At 42.2% G+C, this 25,849-nt stretch overlaps 1 protein-coding gene across 1 annotated transcript in view; it reads left to right on the top strand.

Moving 5' to 3' along the window:
* The window catches only part of LOC126259797 (tetratricopeptide repeat protein 37), a 195,140-nt gene that overhangs the window by 7,633 nt on the left and 161,658 nt on the right, over nucleotides 1–25,849 (top strand). Inside the window, exons 4-7 of the mRNA XM_049956819.1 lie at nucleotides 9,701–9,896; nucleotides 12,252–12,612; nucleotides 12,869–13,101; nucleotides 24,912–25,211. Of these exons, the coding sequence (XP_049812776.1) occupies nucleotides 9,701–9,896; nucleotides 12,252–12,612; nucleotides 12,869–13,101; nucleotides 24,912–25,211 (1,090 nt within the window). The remainder of the gene's footprint in view (nucleotides 1–9,700; nucleotides 9,897–12,251; nucleotides 12,613–12,868; nucleotides 13,102–24,911; nucleotides 25,212–25,849) is intronic.

The raw sequence follows: 25,849 nt of genomic DNA, 5'->3' as shown, positions 1-25,849 counted from the left end.
AAGTTATATTTATTGTGACCACTTGTCCATGTTTCAAACATTGGGAATATGAACAGACAGCAAAGTATTGGACTGATGATGACATTTCATTTCATGTTGGTTTATCACATGGGACTGTTCCCAGCTAATCATAAATCCATTGTAAAAATATAGAATGAGGGACAGCAGCCATTTGACCTGTTATAGAAATATACACAATAGGTCGTTATTTTTGAACACTTTATTTAGGCTACTGGTTTCAACTGTGCTGTACCATCGAATAGTCACAAGTAAGTAGTTATGAACTAAAAGTAATACTGCTATTTGCAGTATAATTATAGTAAATAATTATGAACTGAAAGGTACTGCTAATTGCCTATTGTTACCTACAAGATATTTCTTAACACTTATTTCTGAAATAAATGTATTCTGAACAAAAGAAAACTTAGGTGTCAGTGGAAAGCAAACTCATTGTGTTGCTCTACAACTCTCAGACAAAATTAAAATCAGTTGAATTCAAAACAAGAACACCTTCTAAGAAACAGGAATTTTGCTGTGGACAAAACCGAGGAAGTAATGGTTGTGGAGATGTTTTTAGACTAAAAACTAATCACTCACTACATATTTATTCTACAAGGCTAGACTGGAAGTGTAGAATTGATGTGGACATTCTCTACTACCTACAAGGTGCTGTCATAATCAAAAATCCAGTAAAATGGGCTGGAGACAACGAATTTTGCAGTATTACAAGGCCACTGTACACCAGTCATTACTTGTAAAATCTTACTTCACCACAAATGATGTTACCACATGAAACATTCGCCATAGGAAACAAACGCCATAGGAGCAGGAGTTTTCATTGCTGTTGATAAACTTGTTGTCCCTACTGAGGTTGAAGTTGAGTGTGACAATGAAATTATCTGGTCACGTATAACAGGTGTAGGTGAAACCAAGTTAATTGTTGGCTGTTTATACTGGGCACTCGATTCCGCTTTGACTGTTCTAGAATCATTAAAAGCAAGGCTACAATTAGTAGTGCGTAAATACCCAGATCATGCAATACTAGTGGGAGATTACTTTAATCTATTAAGTGTAGACCAGAAAGTCTATGGATTCATTGCAGGGGGCAATGTAGCTACATATAGGCTGGACATTATCGATGTCAGTATAAAAATCAGGATTAGCGATCATAATGTCATTATAGCAGCTATGGTTACAAAAGTTAATAAATCAGTCGAGAAGTCTTTCTGCTAGAAGAAGCAGTTAAGCAGTTGCTAGCATCTCATTTAGTGAATTGACATCACTTAGTTCCAGCAAGATTGACATACACTCCTGGAAATGGAAAAAAGAACACATTGACACCGGTGTGTCAGACCCACCATACTTGCTCCGGACACTGCGAGAGGGCTGTACAAGCAATGATCACACGCACGGCACAGCGGACACACCAGGAACCGCGGTGTTGGCCGTCGAATGGCGCTAGCTGCGCAGCATTTGTGCACCGCTGCCGTCAGTGTCAGCCAGTTTGCCGTGGCATACGGAGCTCCATCGCAGTCTTTAACACTGGTAGCATGCCGCGACAGCGTGGACGTGAACCGTATGTGCAGTTGACGGACTTTGAGCGAGGGCGTATAGTGGGCATGCGGGAGGCCGGGTGGACGTACCGCCGAATTGCTCAACACGTGGGGCGTGAGGTCTCCACAGTACATCGATGTTGTCGCCAGTGGTCGGCGGAAGGTGCACGTGCCCGTCGACCTGGGACCGGACCGTAGCGACGCACGGATGCACGCCAAGACCGTAGGATCCTACGCAGTGCCGTAGGGGACCGCACCGCCACTTCCCAGCAAATTAGGGACACTGTTGCTCCTGGGGTATCGGCAAGGACCATTCGCAACCGTCTCCATGAAGCTGGGCTACGGTCCCGCACACCGTTAGGCCGTCTTCGCTCACGCCCCAATATCGTGCAGCCCGCCTCCAGTGGTGTCGCGACAGGCGTGAATGGAGGGACGAATGGAGACGTGTCGTCTTCAGCGATGAGAGTCGCTTCTGCCTTGGTGCCAATGATGGTCGTATGCGTGTTTGGCGCCGTGCAGGTGAGCGCCACAATCAGGACTGCATACGACCGAGGCACACAGGGCCAACACCCGGCATCATGGTGTGGGGAGCGATCTCCTACACTGGCCGTACACCACTGGTGATCGTCGAGGGGACACTGAATAGTGCACGGTACATCCAAACCGTCATCGAACCCATCGTTCTACCATTCCTAGACCGGCAAGGGAACTTGCTGTTCCAACAGGACAATGCACGTCCGCATGTATCCCGTGCCACCCAACGTGCTCTAGAAGGTGTAAGTTAACTACCCTGGCCAGCAAGATCTCCGGATCTGTCCCCCATTGAGCATGTTTGGGACTGGATGAAGCGTCGTCTCACGCGGTCTGCACGTCCAGCACGAACGCTGGTCCAACTGAGGCGCCAGGTGGAAATGGCATGGCAAGCCATTCCACAGGACTACATCCAGCATCTCTACGATCGTCTCCATGGGAGAATAGCAGCCTGCATTGCTGCGAAAGGTGGATATACACTGTACTAGTGCCGACATTGTGCATGCTCTGTTGCCTGTGTCTATGTGCCTGTGGTTCTGTCAGTGTGATCATGTGATGTATCTGACCCCAGGAATGTGTCAATAAAGTTTCCCCTTCCTGGGACAATGAATTCACGGTGTTCTTATTTCAATTTCCAGGAGTGTAGATGAATTATTTGCGAAGTTTAAGCAGATTGTAAATCGTGGTCTGGAGAGTTATTTGCCCAGTAAGTGGACTAAGGATGTAAAAGACCCACTGTGGTCCAGTAATAAAATTTGGAAAATGCTGGAGAAGCAGTTGCTCTCTCTGTTCAAAAGAGAACGCCCAAATGACGACAAGTAAAGATTGTTAGAGATTCATGTGTCTGTGTAAAGATCTATGCATGAAGCATACAACAATATGCATTAAGCATACAACTACTACCACTGCTATACCTTAGCAAAAGATCTAGCGAAGAACCCTAGAAAATTCTGGTCCTGTGTAAAATCACTAAGTGTCTAGTCCCTTGTTGGCCCAGGGTGGTGTGGCAGTTGGAGACAGTAAAGCAAAAGCCAAAGTTTTGAATATTGCATTTAATAAATTGTTCATAGGAGAGAATCGTACAAACATACTGTCATTTGACTATCGCACACACTACCATGTTGAGGACATAGTAATAGTCATCTGTGGTATAGAGAAACAACCGAAAGAGTTGAAAGCAAGTAAGTCACCAGGCCCTGATAGCATCCTAATTCACTCAAGTTTCACAGCACTGGCCCCTTAACTAGCTTGCATTTATCACAAATCTCTCCCCCAGTACAAAGTTGCAAGCAATGGGAAAAAGCACAGGTGACTTCAGTATATAAGAAAAGTAAAAGAATGGACCCGCAAAATTACCAACCAATCCCTAACTTCGGTTTGCTGCAGAGTCCTTGAACATATTCCCAGTTCGAATATAATAAATTTTCTTGAGACCGAGAACTTTATGTCCACAAATCAGCATGGTTTTAGAAAGCATTGCTCATGCAAAACTCAGCTTGCCCTTTTTTCACATGATGTACTGTAAACTATAGAGGAAGGGCAACAGACAGATTCCATATTTATAGATTTGTGGAAAGCATTTGATATGGTGCCCCATTGCAGGCTGTTAACAAAGGTATGAGGATATGGAAGAGGTTCACAGATATGTGAGTACCTTGAAGACAGAACACAGTATGGTGAGTGTTCGTCAGGGACGAGGGTACCGGCAGGAGTGCCCCAGGGAAGTGTGACAGGACTGCTGTTGTCTATGTACAGGTTGGGCAGCTATCTTCTGTTATTTTCTGATGATGCTGTGTTGTATACTAAGGTGTTAAAGTTGAGTGACTGTGGGAGGACACAAGGTGACTTGGACAAGATTTCTAGTTTGTGTGATGAATGACAGCTAGCTCCAAATGTAGAAAAATTTAAGTTAGTGTGGATAAGTAGAAAAAACAAACCTGTAATGTTCAGACACAGCGTCAGTAGTAGTGTCGCACTTGACACAGTTGCATCATTTAAATATCTGGGCATAATGCTGTAAAGCAATATTAAATTGATCGAACAGGTGAGGACTGTGGTAGGGAAGGCGAATGGTTGGCTTCATTTTATTGGGAGAATTTTAGAAAAGTGTGGTTCATTTGTAAAGGAAACCACATGTAGGACACTGGTGTGAACTATTCATGAGTACTGCTTGAGTGTTTGGGATCCATACCAGGTCTGATTTAAGGAAGCGTCAAAGCAGTTCTGACCAAGTGGGATAGCACAGTGGTTAGCACACTGGACATGCATTTAGGAGAACGATGGTTGAAACCCGCATATGGCCACCTTGATTAAAGTTTTCCGTGATTTCCCTTAATCGTGTATGGCAAATGCCAGGATGGTTTCTTTGAAAGGGTGTGTCTGCTTTCATTCTCCATCCTTCCGTAATCCAAGCATGTGCTCCATCCCTAATGACCTTGTCGTAGATGAGACTTGAACACTAATCTCCGCCTCCTCCCTCAAAGCAGTTAAGAGTCTAGATTTGTTACAGGTAGATTCTGATAACACATAAGTGTAATGGAGATGCTTGGGGAAGTCAAATGGGAATCCCAAGAAGGAAGGCAGCGTTCTTTTTTAGGAATACTATTGAGAAAGTTTAGAGAACTGGCATGTGAAACTGATTGCGAATGAATCTGCTGCCACCAAAGTACATTGCACATAAGGACCCCAAAGATAAGATACAAGAAATGAGAGTTCATACAGAATCATATAGGTAGTCATTTTTCCCTCACTGTATTTGCAAGCGGAACAGGAAAGGGACTGACTAGTAGTAATTATAGGGTACTCTCTGCCATGCGCCACGCAGTGGCTTGTGGAGTATGTGTGTAGTTATAGATGTAGATACTGGCACTGGGATGGAGTATGATGACTAAACTTGTCCTACACTTTTTCTGTTGGGGAAAGATCTTGGGATCATGCTAGTTGTTAGAGTACCTCAAATCATGCAGACAGTTCATAGAGATAGGTTCTATGTATGAATAACCATTGTACTGTTGAAAAATGGCACCATGATACTGTCATATGGAAGTAACGGATTCAGGATGTCCATTATGCTATCAGAGTTCCCTCAGTTACCACTGGCCACAAACTGCAACCATACCCAATGGCTCCTCACACCGTGACACTAGGAGTAACACTGAGTTGCCTCCCCAAAGCATTGGAAGAAAGTGTCCTCTCCCCAGTTTCCACCGCACTCCACACTGGTCATCAAGGGTAGTGTAGAAACACAATTCACTGCTGAACACAATGTGATGCCATTCATCAGCAGTGTATGCTTTCTAGTCACTGTACAACTCCAAACACAGCCATTGGTATTGTGGTTTTAACAGTAGCTTTTGCATCGGCTGGTAATGCCTTAGACTGGCAGCTGATAGTCTCTGACAATGGTGCAAGATGACATGGAATGTTGCAGGGAGTCCATTACTTGTAGCTGGATGGCAGATGCAGATGTGAAGGGTTACAATGTGCTTGGTGTACAATACAGACATGGGCGACTGGAATCTTGAGAGTGAGTATGCCTGCTCTCAAGTTCCCATCCAATCCAACATCGGGGATCAGTCATATCCAAATGCCACGCAAATATGGATATTGTGTGCTTTGTCCAGCCTGCAATGTGGAGGCCCACAATGAGTCTCCTTTCAAACTCTGTCAGGTGCTGAGAGTGCTGTCTCATATGAGTACACATCTTTCTGTCCTTCATAGAGATCACTCAACATCTGATGCTGTTTGCACCCCCTTGTATACCATATCAATCCTGGTAATAACACTGAACACCAACTAAACTGATTCACTCTGATTGCCACTCTGCCTGTCACAGAGAATTGCAATTTAAACAATGGGAACTCCAGATAGGAATATCAACAGTGTAGGAAAAGATAGATTTGCTACATACTGTACAGAAGACACAAGCTGCAGACAGGCAAATAACACTTATATAAGCTTTCAACCGCAGCCTTCATCAGCAAAGGAGAAACACACACACCATTCATACACACAAGCAAGCACATCTCACACACACATGAGCGCCAACTCCGGCAACTTAGGTCAGAATGCAACTAATCAGTTGGGCCAGTTGCATTCTGTCCCAAGTTGCCAGTTGCTGGTCATGTGTGCACGAGGTGTGCTTGCTTGTGTGTATGAAAGGTGTGTTTCCCTTTTACTGACGGAAGACTATGGCCAAAAGTTTTATGTAAGTGTCTTTTAATTGTGCCTGTGTGTAACTTGTCAATTTAATCATTTACATACCCTGCCGTCGGTGTGTGTGTGTGTGTGTGTGTGTGTGTGTGTGTGTGTGTGTGTGTGTGTGTGAAATTACAGAGATCATGTCTCCTGAGTGCCTCACTTTTTTTTATCGGGCAGTGTATAACACCATCATCTGCAGACTTCGAGATTAGATCTAACAATATAGTCTGTACCCAGATCAGAATAAACAAACGGTGATAGTCGAGTACAGTTGAGCCCAGAAGGAGGCAATGAAAGTTAGTTGTTACAGGAAGGCAACGAAAGTTAGTTGTTACCCACACTTAGAGTGACTATCCGCAACAACTATGTAATCTGTATTTCGTATAGTTACACTGTTGAGTTCACTTTTCAGGATTGTAGTTGCAATATCACTTTTCTGTATACATTTTCTGTGAACTTGATACACTATTGCATAAAATACACACACCACAAAAACAAGTAAAGCACAAAACCAAAACATAATCACAACAGCATTGTTACCAACTGTAACTATCACGTACATGTAAATGTGGGAATCTGCCCATGATGTAGCAGAGTGATATGTCAATAGTGAACTGAACAGGCATTATTATTTTCTGATGGTAACTGTTCTGTAGACGGTTAGCTGTTGGTCACTTTAGTGTTCGGACCCAAGTATAATTTGTCAGTATGTAATATGAATAGCAGTAATCTTATTACATTTTTCTGAAAAGCATCTGAAGTTAGTTTCACATTTATAATGGCCCTCTGTTCAGTAATTATATACTGTATTCTGTTCATCAAAAAGTTGTGAATCCAGTCCCAGCAGTAACAAGGTGCTGAGTTTGCAAGTTCATTGTTTAAGGACCTGTGCTGATTACCAATGTTAATTTTGATCAGTGTGTGTTGTGTTTGAACTTGGAAAATGCCATGGTACTTTTCTGCTTATACAGGTGAGGAATGTATGTGCATCATGTCTGCTGTCCCTTCTTAATGTGAATGTGATCTGTGCTCTTTCCCTCTTTTCCAAAAATTGGCAGGTTTTTGACTTGTGAGATGTGCACTGAATTTGATTAAAAAAAGAGTTAATTGATTTACCAATTCTGTATAGGATCAGACACTCCATTGGACAGTGAGGACTATTTAGTTTCACCATCACAGGTACTGATATTTGTCCTTTACTCTTGCAGTGGTATGGCAATTTTGTGGGGCAATAGTCTCACCTTTCTGAAAAAACTTTTGGGAGTGGAGTTAGCTGTCTCAGCTTAATATGTGGACAGTAGTTTTTGGGCTTCAACATGTGAACACAGTGAGGATTTTAAAATGTCTCTTAGCCCACATTAAAGAATGCAGGTGTATTTCTTTCAACAAGGCTACAGCTAGTCCTTTGCCTCAAATTCAGTATGTTTTCTGCCTGTAGGGGCTTCGTGGGCAACAGAGCATTAGACAAGAAACAGTGTGAGCATTCATATTCTCATATCAAAATAGCAGGATTTTCCGTTTTCTCCATGTTTTTGTATGGTGTGATTTTGTATCATACTATTTGGTTTAGTTTTTCTTCATAGATTTGTCATAAGATTTATTACAACATACCCAGTTGTCCCATTCAGCCTGTCAGATGTTGTAACATTTCATTCTTTGTGGATATGATTCATTACCAGCACTTTCCATTCATTTTATTTTAAAATAATTTTGACTCTGTGCCTTTGTAAAGCAAGTTTCACTTCTTGACACTTTAGGATACTCTGGCAGATCCGTTGAATATGTGACTCTTAGGTATGCTGTCAGATAAGTTTGCATATTTTCCGCAGTAATGCAGCTGCTAGACATCTTCATTGTCACTGCAAGTAAGTTGCTATAATGAAATGTGAAATTCATACAATGTGATTTGGTGCTATATCTGAAAACTTGGTCCTACTACAGAATCCCAATCCATGGAAGTTGGGAGGGGGGGGGGGGGGAGGGAATGGTGTGTTGTTACTTATCAACATATTGCATCAGTTGCTTTAAAGGGTTACAAGTTATCTGTGTATCTTTTTCTGTGCGTGGTTTCTTACAGTGAAATATGCTTCATAGCTGCAAGCTTAAAACATTTGTGGCTAGCATAAGAACAACAATTCTGCTTGTCATGTTTCATCACGTTTAAGTCGTCATTACTTTTTCAAATTTCCTATTCATTTGCAGTCATAAATAACACGAGTTTCAACTCCAAAAATGCTTAGACCTTATTGGGTTGCCATCCCAATTTTATTACTGTAAATGCTGTATATTTATTCAAGTGTCCTTTTCACCCCCATCATGTGCTGCAGATACATTTTGGATAAACTTTAAATTGTAATTGCAAATTATGTTTAAATAGAATACTGGAACATTGGCAAATTATGTGCATCACATACTTGTGATCTCCGGTCACAGTCAGTGACATCTTCTGACAAGCAGATTTTGAATACTTCTTAAAGGTCTTGTCCTAAATGGTTGAGATCTGTACTGTTACTTTTGTGTTATTGTAGTTTATTTTATGGCCAACAATATGCAGTGCTTACTAGCTGCAGACTTACTTGGCTTCAGAAAACAATCACATTTAGAGCAGTGACTGTTAACAGTTCAAATAGTTTCCCCTTTATAAGGTAGTGCACTCATCATGAAATCCTCTACACATTTGCTGCCCCCCCCCCCCTTTCCCACAACTAACAAAAATTTGTGCTGGAAAATGGCCTCTGACTGAAACTAGTCATACAATTTAAAATAAATTATATGGCTGTTCACATTTTGAAATACGTTATTTCCAAGATTTGTCAAAGCTGTGGCCTGCAGTCAACAAAAACTGCCTGATTAAGGTTGTAAACTGCTGAACAGTACTCAAAAATTGATAAAAAGAGGATTTTAGAAGCTAATTCTTTTATGGATATATTCTTACAATTAACTGTGATTGTCTGCAGGTGTACTTCTATTTAATTGTGGTTGTAATGGAAGGTATGGAGTTAATGAGTGACGGCTCAGGATTGTAATCTAGCCCTTGCATCCCTATTTGGATTTTCCAATATTTTCCTAAATCATTCCAGGTGACTGCTGGTATGATTCCTAATAATAGGCAATGGCCTCAGCCCCCAGTTTCTGTGACAGTAATTCGTCATTTGAAATTGACATACTTTGCAATAGTATTATTACACAATGTATTTACTACTGTCTTAATTTAGTGAACATGTGCCGTCAATATATGCCAGTGTAACAGTTATCCAATGGAATAAAAAAGAATTAAAATGATAAAGATGGAAGAATTAGTACTAAACAGAGTGTAAGGGTACTATCATTCTTGAAAACCTTGTAATCTAAGCACAACAGTTACAGAAATACTGATTTGTTAATTGCTTCATTCTTTTATTTTATTGTTCTTGCAGTGATATAGGCAAATATAGAGAAATTTGCAGTAAATTAGCGGAACTAACTCTGAAGAGCAAGAAATGTGACACTTTTGCTGAAATTCTGGATTATCAAATTGAGATAGTAAGTGATGAGAAGAAATCTATAGCATTGAGAACTCTGGTAACAGTTCTGGGACAAATTCCAGACCTAAATGCAAAATTATCAGCAAAAGTAAGTTACCTGTCAACATACTTGTATGCAATTGTAGAGATCGGTATTAAAAATAATTTATGTGACAGTTGCAGATTGTAAAGTTCTTAATTTTTCTGAAACTAGAAATAGCTACCCCAAGTTGTTACAGGTGACTGATGAGATGGTCCCTCCAGTTGGTACACAGCCTTTTTTATTCTACATCCTTGTCCAACTGAACTAATACTGTAGTTAACAATGATCTTGATGTTAATGTACTTGTGCTATGTAGCACTCCCACCCCCACCCACCCACCCAATCCACGCCATCTTCCTTTTTTCTTTTTAGGACTACTCCAATAATAAAATAACAGTAAAGAAACTGAGTTTCAAACATTAAGATGACATGAAGGAATTTTGTTTATAGGCACATTCGTAATAAATGAATTAGCTCTTTGATTTAGCCAATGTTCATACCCTTTTCCTTCAAATGTGTTCATAGGCAAGAAGGAGTAACACTTCAGTAGCCTGTACCTAGACATGTTTCACTTCTAATTGTATCCTTTTTCTTGTGTGTTTAGGGTTTATTCTATATTCTCCAATATTGAAAGACTTTTTGTTTGTTTGACTTTTCTTTTAAGTTCATTAACATTTGTGAAAATTTTGACACACTATAAGACTAGACGAAACAAATAAAAATTGTGAGAAAAGTTTGAACGATGTACCAGCAATATGTAACTAAATTTACAAAGAGGTAGTGTTCCAAAATTTCTGGTAGAACCCTTTCATCTGTGACTGGAAAGATCTTGATGACAAACAGGCTTAGTAGAAAGTCAATGAAGTGGAAACTTGAAAGCAAATGCCACTATACCTCATTAATGTGCAATATCAGCATGAGTGAGTTCCAACAGAGCAGGATGACCGTATTTGGAAAACAGATTGTACTGCAACATTTTGTGTGTGCAGGGCACACTATTTAAACAGATAATTGAATTAACCACCCTATGTGGTTACAGCACGGACGATCAACATCTTGTCCACATGGCTGTAAAGGAGCATACATGTTGTCCACGGTATAGATTCAAAGGGGAAGCACTACACTGAGTGTGGACCTAGATGTGTGTTAAAGGTGTCACAGAATATACTACAAAGAGGACTGGTGGTGTACATGCCATAGTGATATTTTCTATTGTCCAAATACTAGAACCATCTTATTCTGAAATTTCTGAAATGTGCATGTAAATGCTGATGTTGCTTTGCTTAAAGGCAAAATTTAGTGATTTCATGTGAGTCCCACTTCAACCTGTACTATATTGATGGTTTCATGTATGTTAAATGCTACAGTGTTGGCAGCTCTCTGACAGCCTGTATTTTTTAGTTACGTGGCAGCCAAACACTAAAGTGTGCTGGTTGAGGGTGACATTGTATAGTACGTGTGATCTCAACCTATGTATATTGACTGTATTATGACAAGGATAGATTGCTACTCACCATATGGCAGAGATGTTGAGTCATAGACAGGCACAACAAAAAGACTGCTAACCTTATGCTTTCAACCAGAAGGCCTTCTCCTGAATTAGACAACATATATACAGTCACACAAACACAGCTGACACACACATGACCACTGTTGTCTGTGACTGCCAAAGCTGTCCTTTGTTGCCAGAGATAGTTATTACGCACGCGCGCGCGCGTGTGTGTACGTGCGTGCATCTGTCTGTCTGTGTGTGCGTGTGTGTGTGTGTGTGTGTGTGTGTGTGTGTGTGTGTGTGTGTTTTTGTCTAGTTCAGGGGAAGGCCTCCTGGCCAAAAGCTTACTTGTCTAGTAGTCTTTGCATTGTATCTGTCTGTGACTCAACATCTCTGCGATACAGCAAGTAGCAATCTATCCTTTTCATAATGCTCTCACTATTCCATCCTGTATTTTCCATTGTTGGATTTTGCCTATACATTTGAGGTTTTAGAGTGTAACATTTGGTTCCTCATTCGGGCAATTCCACATTCAGTATTTTTCTCTCTCTCTCTCTCTCTCTCTCTCTCTCTCTCTTTTAAATATGTATTCATTCTGATTACAGTATTTGGCGGCCTCACACCATACTGTAATGTCGAAGTCAGAGATTATGTTATTGCTTTGCAAACTTTATCCCTGGTGTATTGTCAGTCATGTGACATTCCTAATCTGTAGTGTAAAGTTCTTTCGGTCACATTTGCCCTTTGTGTTAACAGTTTACACTGATGATGCTGTATTATTGATGTTACTATAGTGAAATGAATTTTGTTTGCTAAGTGTGTTACTTTCACAGAGTCAGCGATCACCAGCAGCCTTTCTTTCCCGCAAGTGCATACAATTTTTACGTTTGTTGGAATAAATTCAAACTTTTTTTTCTGTCTATTAACAGCTGGAAGATGCATTGTCTCTCATCCTGCAAGATGATTTGGAAGAGGAAAAGGAGGACTATTACAAGAAATACTTAAAATTACTTTATAAGTGTAAAAAGTATAAGGAACTTATGAATGAAGCAATAAATATGCATCTTTTGTATAAAAAAATGGAATATCCATTAGAATGGATATGCAAATGTTACAGTGAAGCTACAGTACATTGTCTTCAATCTGTTAATCATGTTAACAGTTATATTGAAGATTACATTACTAAACTTCTTGCCCTAAACCAGAACTCAGGCCTAGCACTGCTTGCAAAAGGTGCTAAACTTTTTAATGATGGTAGCTTTACTGATGCCTGTGAGGTATTGAAACAAGGTGAGTACTACTGATGGTTTTGGTTTTTGTAAGGGAAAAGCTAAAGCAGGTTGTGTGTGTGTGTGTGTGTGTGTGTGTGTGTGTGTGTGTGTGTGTGTGTGTGTGTGTGTTTGAGAGAGAGAGAGGGGGAGAGAGAGAGAGAGAGAGAGAGAGAGAGAGAGAAATTTAGTTAGTTAATTTCTTTCTCTTACAAATTAAAAAAGCCCAAAAGATTGTTTCATTTTGGCTCTGCAGCTAATTTTTATTGCTTTTTCAGTGGTACCAATGATGCCAAACTCGTGTTATGTTTATGTTTTGCTGTGCCAGTGCTACCTTGCAACATACTGTTTTGTTGATTCAGAATTCTGTGCTAGAGAGGCACTATCAAAATTAGTAAATCTCAACCAGCCACAGGAAGATATGAAACATCTCTTGAATTTTGCCCTTGTAAAATCATTGTGTATGCAAGGTAGAGAAAAATGTGAGGAAGCTGTCAGCAAATGCGAGGAGGTGAGTTCATAGTTTCCAGTGAACCCAAGCAAGCATCTTTTGTCTTTTCTTTTAATTTATTTGATACTTGAAGTACTTCAGCAACACTTCACAAAACTAGTACTGCTTGATGCTGGGTTGTCACGAACTTTTCTTTTTACTGTCTCTCTATTCATTGCAACCTCCGTAAAGAAAAAAACGTGCCAGTATAATTATATTTGTTCAATATAATATAGAACCCACAATCAAAACGTGCCAGTATTGTCTTATTTGTTCAGTATACTACAAAACCCACAACGAAAGCCAGAATCTTATATTCTTTCGTATTCTCAATGTAACCTTCGCTTTTTAATGAAATGTTATTACAGCCATAAAATTTATGCTTGATAAGTAGTATTTTATGGCCGACACAGACACTTTGGTAAGGTCACAGAATATACCAACAGAGTAATATTTTTTGTTTAAATGTGCCAGAACTTCAGCTGTGAAGTCTTGTGTGGAGAACCCTTCACAAATGCCAAAATGGGTAGCAGTTAAACAAGTTCTCCGAAAAATGAGTTGGTCTTCTATCATAAGCCACTGTCTCAAAAACATTTGACAACAATAGGAATAATGAAATGGACATATAATTAGAAGTGGTTTGCTTATCTCCAGTTTTATAGAGGAGCATGCTAATTATAATTTAAGTCTGTCAAGAAACCTACACTGAGTCAATGACTGAAAGACAGCTTAATAATAGTCCTCCCAAGTTAGCTGAAGACTTGACTACTGCACTAGAAACACCATCATAAACAAGAATTAGCACTTTTTAGTGATATAATGAATTTTCTCTCCTCCGCAGTGTATGTTTTACACCATCTTAATATCCGAGTGAAGGATTTTACTATACTAGTGCTAGAGGAGTTTCAGCTCTTGACTACTGCTTGTCCTCTTAGTGAGAGAGTACTTGAAATATTTTAATCCCTGTAGTTGTCCATCCTTGATCCATCTTTCTGTTTAATTTTCTGCCCCATCCCCCCTTTATATATACTCTCTGCTTTACAACTCAATTTCCATCATTCTTGTTATTTGTGTATTAGCACTGTTACTGATTCATTATTTATGGTCCTATGTTATGGTACTTTTCTTGTATGACCTGAATCTAATTGGTTGGGATATTTTGTTGTTAACAGATGGCCAGGTGAGATTCTTGACAGTTTCACAGCATAATGAGTGTGTCTGATTTCAATGTAAATATCTCAGAAACTAAGATTGGTAGAAAAATGCAAAAAACATTATGTTTATTGTGAAAACTGTGAGAATTTTATATAGGAGTTTCGAAATAGTTCGGTGATCTGCTGACAGGTGGTAGTGTAATCATAATACATAATGCCTATAAATAATATGCTGCAGCTCTGAGCCATCCACCATTGAAATGTGAAAGGAGGTTAGTGAATCAAAGAAAGAGGTTCAAATCATTTATTCCTTTGAACAAAATATAACATGTTAGCTCACCGACCTACAGCAGCAAGGCACAAGCTTCAAACATGATTTAATGTTTAAAAAAAACCCTGTGCAAAAACCATTTGCAAGCTCTTTGCCAAATTCCAGTGTATGGACCGTGTGGCTGGTGATCTAGAGGGGATTATTGGCCCCAGGCCATATCTGTACAAGCTTTGCAGCAGAGAGCTGACTTCGCAAACCAAATTCTCACAACGACGGATAATGAAAGATCTCATGTTGGCTGCTTCTGGTTCATGGATGATGATAACTTCCTTCTGAATGGTGTCGTGAATAAACAAAACTGGTGATTTTGAGGTTTCAGACATCCCCATTTGTGTGATGTGAAACCTCTGTATTCTCCCAAAGTTACTGTTTGGACTGTGGTATGCAGCAGAGGCATTATTGGCCCCTTTTTCATGTAGAAATGATCACTAGTGAATGTTATGTTACAATTTTGTAACAGTTTGTCACCACGCGGCTAACATTGCAGGACTAACCAGGCACCAAGTGGTTCAAGCAGGATGGAGCAAGACTGTATCGCACCGAACAAGTGTTTCACTTTAATGATGAATACTTTAGGAATACAGTCATTGCATTGGATTACTGCAAATTGACTGGCACAGGCCTGGATTGAGTTCTGGATTCACATGATCTGACTCCTTGTCGTGATAACTTTTTGTGGGACACATTAAAAGACACTGTCTACAAATCCATCCCATCCTGCTGGGTGAGCTTGAATTGTCTATCTACGTGGCATCTGGATCCATTTCCATTAAGACCCTACAAGATACGATGGCAACTTTCAACTTTTGTTTGTGCCACCTCTGTACTGCGAGTGGTGGGCATTTTGAAAAGAGACTGTGTGTGATTGAAGAGACTGCTTGCAGAATACAAGTTAAATTGTGCACGCTGATATTGTATGAGCTGCACAGCATACAGCACATCTGTTAGCACCTTTTAGAACTATTTTGAAACTTCTGTATAACTTAAATGTAAAATTCTCACAACTTTCACAGTAAACATACCTTTCATTGCACACATCTATCAGTCGTAGTTTTTCAAGGTATTTAATTTTGAAATCAGGGAGTCCTTTGCTGGACACCCTCTATCATCCTGTCTCTTCCTTTTGTCGGTGTTTTCCATATTTTCCTCTTCACTGATGCTGCAGAGAACCACCTCATTCCTTCTAATATCAGTTCGCCTGATTTTCGACATTCTTCTGTAGCACCACATCTTTAACACTTTAATTCTCTTTACTTGATTTTCCCACTGTCCAGGATTCACTGTCATACATTGCTGTACTCCAAATGTACATTATCAGGAATTTCTTCCTCAAATTAAGGCCTACGTTTGACACCAGTACACTTCTTCCTGCTTTTTATATCCTGGCTTTGTACATCGTGGGTTATTTTACTACCAAGATACCAGAATTCCTTAATTCTTTTACTTCATGATGGCTGGTTTTGATATAATTTCTCACTGTTCTCATTTCCACTACTTCTCGTTATTGTCATCTTTTTTCTGGTTTACTCTCAATCCATATTCTGTACTCATTAGACTGTTCATTCCATACAACAGATCCTGTAATTGGTTTTTATACGTATTGTATATCACATTTCTTCCCCTGTAGCTTACTCCTATTTTTCTCAGAATATCAAACGTATTGCACCATTACACAGTGTCGAATGTTTTTTCTAGATAGACAAATTCTGTGAGCGTATTTTGAGTTTTATTCATCTTTGATTCCATTATCCAGTGCAGTGAGAACTGCTCCTCTGATGCCTTTACCTTTCCTAAAGCCAAACTGATCATTATCTAACAGATTTTAGTTTTATTTTCCATTCTCCTGTATGTTATTCTTGTCAGCAGCCTGAATGCATCAGATGTTAAGCTGATTGTGCCTATTGCCCTCGCTATCTTTGAAATTCTGTATAATATTTTTCCAGTAGTCAGATGATATGTTGCCAGTCTCGTAGATTCTACACACCAACTGGAATAGTAATTTGGTTATTATTTTCCTTTAATGATTTTAGAAATTCTGATTTGACCTCATGTTTTCCAGAACTCTTTTAAAACTCTCTAATACACGATCCCCTATATCAACGCTTGTTGGCTCCAGTTGCTTCTTCTGAAACATTATCAGACAAGTCCTCCCACTTGTTTAGGCCTTTAGTACTCTTTCCATCTATCTGTTCTTTCTTCTGCATTTGACAGTGGAATTCCCATTGCATTCTTAATGTTACCACCTTTGTTTTGAATTTAACTAGAGGTTGTTTTGACTTTTCTATATGTGAGTCAGTCTTACTGACAATGATTTCTTTTTCCATTTCTTAACATTTTTTCTGCAGCCATTTCACTTTAGCTGTCCTGCAGTTCCTATTTATTTCATTCTTGAATGATTTGTATTGCTGTATTCCTGTCTTTCCCGGAACCATTTTGTACTTCCTCCTTTCGTCAACCAGTTGAAGTATTTCTTTGTTACCAAGTTTTCTTAGAAGTTAACTTCCTTGTACCCATGTCCGAATGTGCCTCATCTGTGATTTCCCTTTTTAGAGATGTCCACTCATCTTCAACAGGACTGCCTACTGTGATATTCCTTATAACAGTATCAATATCGTTAGCGAACACCTCTTATCATTCCTCAGTGCTTCTGTATCCCACTTCCCTTCCGCACTGATTCTTCTGTATGATTCTCATAAACTTCAGTTTACTCTTCTTCATTACTAAATTATGGTCTGAGTCTGTATCAGCTCCTTTGTATGTCTTAAATCCAGTATCAGATTTCAAAAGCTCCATCTGGCTATGATGTAGTCCATTTGGAATCTTCGTGTGTCTCCAGGTCTTTTCCAATCATCTCTCTCCTCTTATGATTCTTGCACCGAGTACTCATTATTACTACCTGAAATTTATTGCAAAATACAGTTAGTCTTTCTCGTCTCTTATTCCTACTCTTAGCCAGTATTCTGCCATAATCCTTTCTACTATTCCTTCCTCTATAACCACATTCCAATCCCCAGCGATTATTAGATTATCGTTTTCCTTTAAATACTTAATTACCAGATCAACACCCTCATATACTTCCCTATTTCTTCTTCTTCTGCTTACAAAATTGGTGTGTTTATCTGACCTATCGTTGTCAGCATTGGTTCGCTCTCTAATCTAAACCGTTCACAGTAACCCACTGTTTGCCCTACTTTCCTATTCATAATGAACCATATTCACATTATGCCATTTTCTGCTGTTGTTCCTGTTACCCTATATTCATCTGACCAGAAATCCGTATCATCTTTCCATTTCACTTCACTGACCTCCACTGTATCAGGATTGAGCCTTTGCATTTCCCTTTTCAGATTTTCTAGCTTTTCTACTGCATTCAAACTTCTGACATTCCATGCTCTGACTCATAGAATTTTATCCCTTCATTGGCTATTCCATCTTTTTCTCATGGTCACCACCCCTATTGACAGTCCATTCCCATAGATCCAAATGGGGGACTAATCCAAGATCTTCTACCAATGGAAAAATCACCATCACACTTTTTCAGTAACAGACCACACGTACTATGGATACACATTAGCCTTTGTGTCTTTAGTGCACTATGTTCATCTATCTTCATTGAGAAAATTGCTGTGGGAAATAATCTAAAGCTCGAAAACAACTACTCAGGGCATCCTTGATCAGTACTGTCTTCCCACCCTTCCATAGTGTAACTCCACCACCCACCCAGTCTTTACAACACTCTAATCCATTCTTACGCTGCACCCTCTCCTAACCCTTTGTCACACGAATCATATACAAATGGAAGATCAGAACACAAGACCTTTCCAATGCAGTTTACTGTCACATCCTGCTCCAAACCCACCAAAGGTTTATCCTTTCCTATCATAGGCAGACCACCTATGAAAGCAGTCATACCAGCTCTGCTGCACTTTATGCACAGAATTTTATGTGGGCATGACCACCAACCAGCTGTCCATTCAGATGAATGGGCACCGCCAAACTGTGGCTAAGAGCACAACTGACCACCCAGTGGTGGAACGTACAGATTAGTACAGCATGCTAAATTTTAGTGGCTACTTCACAACCTCTCCAATACCAGCTTCTCTGAACTAGGTAGATGGATGTTGTCCTTGCAATGCATCCTTTGATCCTATAATCCTCCTGACCTCAGTCTCTGATAGCCCCCTGCCCTGCGACGCTAATTTCTCGCCCCCAGGGGCTCAGCATTCATTTGCTGGGTACGGGCTTGGCGACCCCGGGGTTCCTGAGCTGGGGACTGCTAAGCGCCGCCAGTCCCCTGTCACCGTAAGCTCTGAGCGTACTTCAGCGACCACCATGGGGCGCGGCGGTGGAACGTTGTGTGTCTCAGGGAATGGGGATCTTGGCTTGACCGCCCGGATCGCGAGGATGGAATAAACCTCTATAAAAAAACCCTCAATCTCAAGGTGTGCTGCGCGCTGATGAGATGCATGGCTGTTGAGGTGGAACAGTCATTAGCGGGCAACCTCTGGGGAACCTGCCGCACCTCAGTTGTATAAGGCTTACCTAGGCACGCGGGGCTCTGTCTAGGTGGACTCCTAGTTCCCTAGCTGCTCGTGGGACCGAGATGGAACCCTCAAACTTTTCTTCTTCTCCTCCCAGCGGAAAGGGTGGGCCGCTGGTAGGTTCTAACACCCAATCTCACAAGAGGGCTTGTGTCAGTCCTCCTGATTCAGGTAGTAGTAACAGAACGCATGCTGCTTCGCAGAATGTGTTTCTTATAATTAAAAGAAAAGATGGGAGTTTTGAAAAAGTTTCGCCATTTTATATACAGAAGGGCTTAGAAGGTATTGCTGGCACGTTAAAGTCTGTAAAGCGCTTGTGAAATGGCACCTTGTTGGTTGAAACATCTAGCTTCCAGCAAGTCCAGAACCTTCAGAAGGCACAATTTCTTCGGGAGTTTGCGATAGAGACTGAATTTCACAACACCTTGAACTACAGCAAGGGTGTTGTGACTTGCAGAGATCTCGTTGACATTGCCCAAGACGAACTGAAGGCTGAATGGTCCCGGGAAGGAATTGTCGACGTGCAACACGTTATGAAATGGGTGGATGGTACTCTCATAAAGACCGACTCATTTATCCTTACATTTAACAGCACCAAATTGCCAGAGCATGTGAAGGCAGGTTTCCTACGTCTCAGTGTACGGCCTTATTACCCCAACCCCATGCGGTGTTTTAAATGCCAACACTTTGGACACACTACTCTCGGCTGTAGAGGGGAAGCCACTTGCGGGAATTGTGGTAAAGCCGCCCATGAGGGAGTTAGTTGCTCCTCTCCTCCCAAGTGTGTCAACTGCTCTGGGGATCACCCTGTGTGGAGTAGGGAATGCAGAGTTTTCCTTGAGGAACGGAAGATCCAGGAACTTAAGACTACAAAACGCATCCCGTATGGTGAGGCGAAGAAAATTTACAAGTCCATGCAGCCGCCCACGTTCGCTGCTTCCTTTTCTTCCGTTCTCAAACAGCCAGTCTTGAAAACCGATGCCGCTACACAAACGGAGGTTGCTACTGTCAGCACTAGCACCTGCGTTTGTCAATGTACGTGTGCTGCTGCTGTTCCTGTGAAGCCTGCTGCTCCCCCCCGGCCTTCTGACCAGGCTGTGGTAGCTGACGTCATGGAACTTCCTGCCCCTTCCCGGGTCCAGTCTTGTGCATTGCCCAGTGCTGCTACACCCCCTACTGCTTCTGAGGTTTTGGCTCCAATGCCACCTCAGGCCAGAAAATCGAAGCCAAAGACAAAGGTGAAGACTCGCTCACTAAAGGAGACTGAAGTTCTACAGTCTGCTGATGTGGATGTCATTCTCTCTGATGTCTCTCTCGACTCCTCTTCTGAGGCGATGGAGGTTGATGTCAGACTGGGGCAATCAGCTTGCCCCAAAACTGAGCCTCCACCTGTTGGGGCTCTCCTCCCCGACAGAAAGTGAGAATGAACGTACTTCCACCCTGATAGATGGCTCCCATTATATAGTGGAACATGAATGGATTCCGGGCACATGTGGAGGAACTGAACCTCCTAGCATGGCAACGCCCCCTGTGCTTGTGTTTACAGGAAACGCATTTCAAACCATCTGATGCTCCTGTATTAAGGGGCTGTACGTTATATCGCCGAGATGACCTGACTGGAGAAAGGGCCAAAAGCGGAGTCGCCGTGTTTGTCAATAATGACCACCACTCCTCTGCTCTCCCTCTGGATACTGACCTGCAAGCAGTTGCAGTTGAAATTTATTCCCGTCGGAGGCTTACCGTTTGCTCCCTTTATTTACCCCCTCTGGATGCAGTGAACTTAGAGGCTCTCACAGACCTTATCGACCAACTCCCCTGCCCGTTTCTCCTCCTGGGAGACTTCAGTGCCCATCATGTCCTGTGGGGCTCCACTTCTCTTTGCGCTCGAGGTCGAATTTTGGAGAGCCTCCTAACATCTCAAGTGTTGTGCATCCTCAACACAGGTACTCCGACTCATTTCTCTAGTGCTACAGGGTCATTCTCAGCCATTGACCTATCTTTCTGCTCTCCAACCCTCACTGACTCCGTTCACTGGGAGGTCATTGACGACCCTCATTCCAGCGATCACTTCCCTATCCGCATTCATCTCCTGGATGGTGTATTGCTGGAGCAGCGGCCCCCATCGTGGATGATTGGCAGGGCTAACCGGCCACTGTTCACTCGGTTGGCTGTCTTTGACCGCCACAACAGCGTACAGGAATGGGTGGATCACATCACGCTTGTGATCCACCATGCTGCTGACCTGTCCATACCACAGTCTTCTGCCACTCTTAAGCGGCGTCTTGTGCCTTGGTGGACAGAAGAGTGCCGTTCAGCCATCCGGGACTGGCGTGCGGCTCTTCGTCGATTTAAATGCCGCCCAACAGTGGTCAATCTTACCGCCTTTCATATCGCACGAGCCAGGGCACGCCGTGTCATTAAAGAGAGCAAGAAAAGGTCATGACAGGAGTTTCTGTACTCCATCAACCGTTCCACTTGTTCCACAAAAGTATGGGAAGCCATCCGGAGGATTTCCGGTAAACGCAGCCGTTTACCAATAGCTGCAGTCCTGAACCAGGGATGCCTCCAAACGACACCCAGAGCCATAGCTCAGTCGCTGGCAGAGCATTTTGCACAAAGTACTGCCACTGCAACCCAGGATCCAGCGTCGCTACCGTGCGACTGTCGAAAGAGCGAACTTGGACTTTCGGTCGAACAGTTCTGAGGCTTACAACTCCCCTTTCTCCATGTGGGAACTTGACTCGGCTCTTACTGAGACTTCTGACACTGCACCAGGTTACGACCGCATCCGGTACTCCATGCTTCGACATCTGCCAGCGGCGTCAAAGGAAATCCTCCTCGAATGTTTTAATCTCATATGGCAGACAGGAGTGTTCCCCACCTCGTGGAGGGAGGCAATCCTCATCCCCCTCCTCAAACCAGGAAAGGACCGCACATGTCCCAGTAGTTATCGTAGTATCGCCTTGACAAGCTGTGTCGGAAAGACCCTGGAACGGATGGTTAACTGTCGTCTGGTCTGGCTGCTAGAGACCAGACAGCTCCTTAGTCGCTTTCAGTGTGGATTCCGAAAATTTCGGTCCACAGTCGACAACCTGACCCTCCTCGAGGCGGCTATTCAGCAGGCTTTCCTCCGTCAGCATCACTGTATCGGTATCTTCTTTGATATCAGTAAGGCATATGATACTACATGGAGACACTGTATTCTTGCACAACTGCATCAATGGGGCTTTCGTGGCCGCCTCCCCATTTTCATTCGGTCTTTCCTGTCTCAGCGGTTTTTTCGGACCCGCGTTGGTAACACACTATCTGATCGCTTTGAGCAAGAGAACGGTGTCCCCCAGGGCAGTGTTTTAAGCGTTACCCTCTTTGCCATAGCCATCAGCAGTATCACGTCTACAGTGAGGAGTCCAGTACAGTGCTCCTTGTTTGTGGACGACTTTGCTGTTTTCTGTTCCTCCTCTAGTGTTGCAACCGCGAGCCGTCAATTGCAGCTAACAGTGCGGCGGTTAGAGGAGTGGGCTTCAAAGACGGGTTTTCGGTTTTCTGCTGATAAGTGTATTTGTGTTCATTTTAATCGTTCTCGTCGTCTTTTTACGTTGCCTGCCTTGCATATGGGGGATACTGTCCTACATTTTAGAGACACAGTGCGGTTTCTGGGCCTAATTTTTGACTCCAGGTTGTCATGGTTGCCACACCTACGTGACTTGAAAGCCAGAACGCTGAAGGCACTGAACATCCTCAAGTGCCTCAGCCACAGGTCTTGGGGAGTGGACAGGGTGCGCCTCCTTCAGTTTTATCGAGCTTTTGTGCGTTCACGGCTGGACTATGGGTGCACAGTATATGGGTCCGGCGGCAGCTCCTGCTTGTGCGCCAGGCATGCAAGTTTCTTGCAGCTCCCAGCTCGCCTGCTCACCATCTTGTTGCCCATCCACCTCTGGACTGCCTTTTTTCCCGCCGTCCCCGGACTACGTTGCCGTTTGGGATCCGTGTGCAACGTGTGCTAGAGTCCCTCGGTGTGGAATCTGTACAACCCCAACTCCTGGGTTTTAACCGCCTGCCACCCTGGTTACTGAAGAGGCCCGGAGTGGTTTTAGATTTATTGCAGTACAAGAGAGATTGCACTCCTGCCACCATTTTTAATGCAGCATTTTCTGCAATTTTATCTGAGCACCACGACTATGTAGCTGTTTTTACGGATGGATCGAAACAACGGGATTCCGTTGGTTACTCAGTTGTTTTTCCAGATCGTGTCCTCAAGGTCCGACTGCCTCAGACTTTTACTGTCTTTGATGCAGAATTGTCTGCGATCTTGCGGGCACTGGAGCAGATGAGGCTTTCTTCCTCTCCTAAATTTCTTGTCTGTTCCGATTCACTCAGTGCCCTTCACTCATTGCAACGTTTGTATCCGGCAGACAAAATAGTCCAGGTCCAGGATGCCCTCCTCCAACTACAGCGACTGGGGAAGGTTGTAGCTTTCTGCTGCGTTCCGGGGCATGTCGGCATTGCTGGGAATGAAAGGGCAGATCTCGCAGCCAAGGAGGCGTGTCTCGAACTACAAGTCTCTCAGTGTGCTATCCCCTTGCACGCACTCACCTCGCTGTTGAGCTCACGAGTCATGCGTCGGTGGGAGGATGAGTGGCTGGAAGTAACTGACAATAAGCTCCATATAGTCGAGCCCACAACGCATGTGTGGTGTACTTCCTTTCAGCCCCATCGACGGGACGAGGTTCTCCTCACGCGGCTTCGAATAGGCCACAGCCCTTTGACGCATGGCTTCCTGCTCCAGCGGGAGGACCCTCCAGTGTGTGGTGCTTGTGGCGTTCAGGTCACTGTGCGCTACGTTTTATTGGATTGTGTTTTATTTTCTGTCCAGCGGGCCGCGGCTGACTTGCCAGCAGACCTGCCATCTATTTTAGGCAACACTCGGACGAATGTGGTTAACGTTTTAAAGTTCTGTGCCATGTCAAATGTTTTTACAAAGATTTTAGGGACAGGATTTTAATTTGCTCACTGTGTGACAAGCTCGCCCATATTTTATGTAAGTGGCCAGCCAATGACAATTTTGTGTGGCATTCTTGTTGCTATGGTTTCCTTTTCCTTCGGTTTTACTTTCTTATGTAGTATTTTCCTTCTTTTCTTGCTTTCTTTGAGAGTATTTTTCAGTTTTATTAGGTCTCTTCACATTCGTTCCTTTTAATGTGTGTCAGGGCGCTGATGACCTCGATGTTGAGTGCCCATAAGCCCCAACACACACACACACACACACACACACACACACACACACACACACACACACACGCTAATTTCTCTCATTCTGCACCTACACACTCTTCCTCACAATATCCCCTACTCTTGTTCTGTCTCCCTCCCTCCTCCATTCTCTGTCTCTTACTCTCCCAGTCCACTCCCCTACATCTTTGTAAACTGCAGGAGATCACTGGTGCCCGTGCCACATTGCTGTCCCATGCATCAGCTGTCTCTCCCTCCCAGCTGTTAGCCACCATTCACCCTTCACCCCATATCCTTTGTTTCACCTCTCACCCACTTCACCCAACACAACCCCTCACCTAATTCGAACTGCAGATGTACAATGTTTGCACTGTGTAGTCAGCCAGCCCAATGAAAAATTAGAAAACACACATCAGTACACTGCAGTAAATTATACTGTATCCTGAATTGCAGCCTAGTATGCACTACAATGCCAAAATGGAATAGAAGATTTATCTTTGTACAGTGTGTGACATTTGTGTATAATTATTAAGTAATTCTACACTTACAGATTCCTATGTGGTTTCTTTGTTGCAGATTTTGTCATCTTATGGCTTGAGTGCTGACATTCTCATCTGTATGGCAAGAGCATACATCTCTCTAGATGAGTTTGAACAAGCAAGAAAGTGTTTTGACATAATAGGGAATGAGAACAAATCATCTGCGTTACTACTTGAAGCACTTATATTGAAAAAAGATGGTAAATTTGAAGAAGCTCTGGCTGCATTAAATGCAGCAGCAGCTACTGATCCCAGCCAGTCAGAAATATGGTTGGAAAAAGGAAAATTGCTTTGGGAGAAAGGAGAGCATGATGAGAGTTTGATAGCTTTCCTAAAGGTAGTGCACTTATTTATAAAATTTTGCACAGTTTAAACTTTAAATGAGTCAGAGTGTGAACTTTTATTACAAGTTAACCAAATTTTATATATTACATTTCTGATGAGCTAATTTAATAATTGTCATTCAATACGGTAGTTTTCAAATAGTGAATTGCTGCAGATTATCATACTCCACTTTTATAACCTTCTTTGTGGCAAAGGTAATTCTGTTAATTGAAGAAAGTAATTTTTGGCAAACCTTGTGCTCATTTAATTTGTCTACACATTACTCTGTGTCCTTACTTTTTGCCTTAAGTCTGAATGTACAAGTAACCTTCCATGTAATTGCTTCTGAGCTTTCTTCTAACCGAAATCATCAGTTACGTCAGGAAAGTCAAAATTCTTTCTCAGTTGCTAAAATTGCTGATGGGTAAGACAACTTTTGGTTCTTGTGCTCCTTTGCAAGGTTTTTAGTGTGTTCACCAGTTTACTAAAAGACAGTTCAGCCATAGACACTATTACTGGAATTGTACAAAAATGTCTAATTGCAGTACATCGGTTCAGAAAAATTGGTTGAAGTTTTTTCTCATGTATGGAATTGAAAAGCTTCATCGGGTCCTTTTCTGATTGGAAGACTTAGATTAGATTAGTTTTTCA

Source organism: Schistocerca nitens, chromosome 5 (assembly GCF_023898315.1).
Source record: "Schistocerca nitens isolate TAMUIC-IGC-003100 chromosome 5, iqSchNite1.1, whole genome shotgun sequence".
NCBI lineage: Eukaryota > Metazoa > Arthropoda > Insecta > Orthoptera > Acrididae > Schistocerca > Schistocerca nitens.
This window is presented reverse-complemented; position numbering and strand designations above follow the sequence as displayed.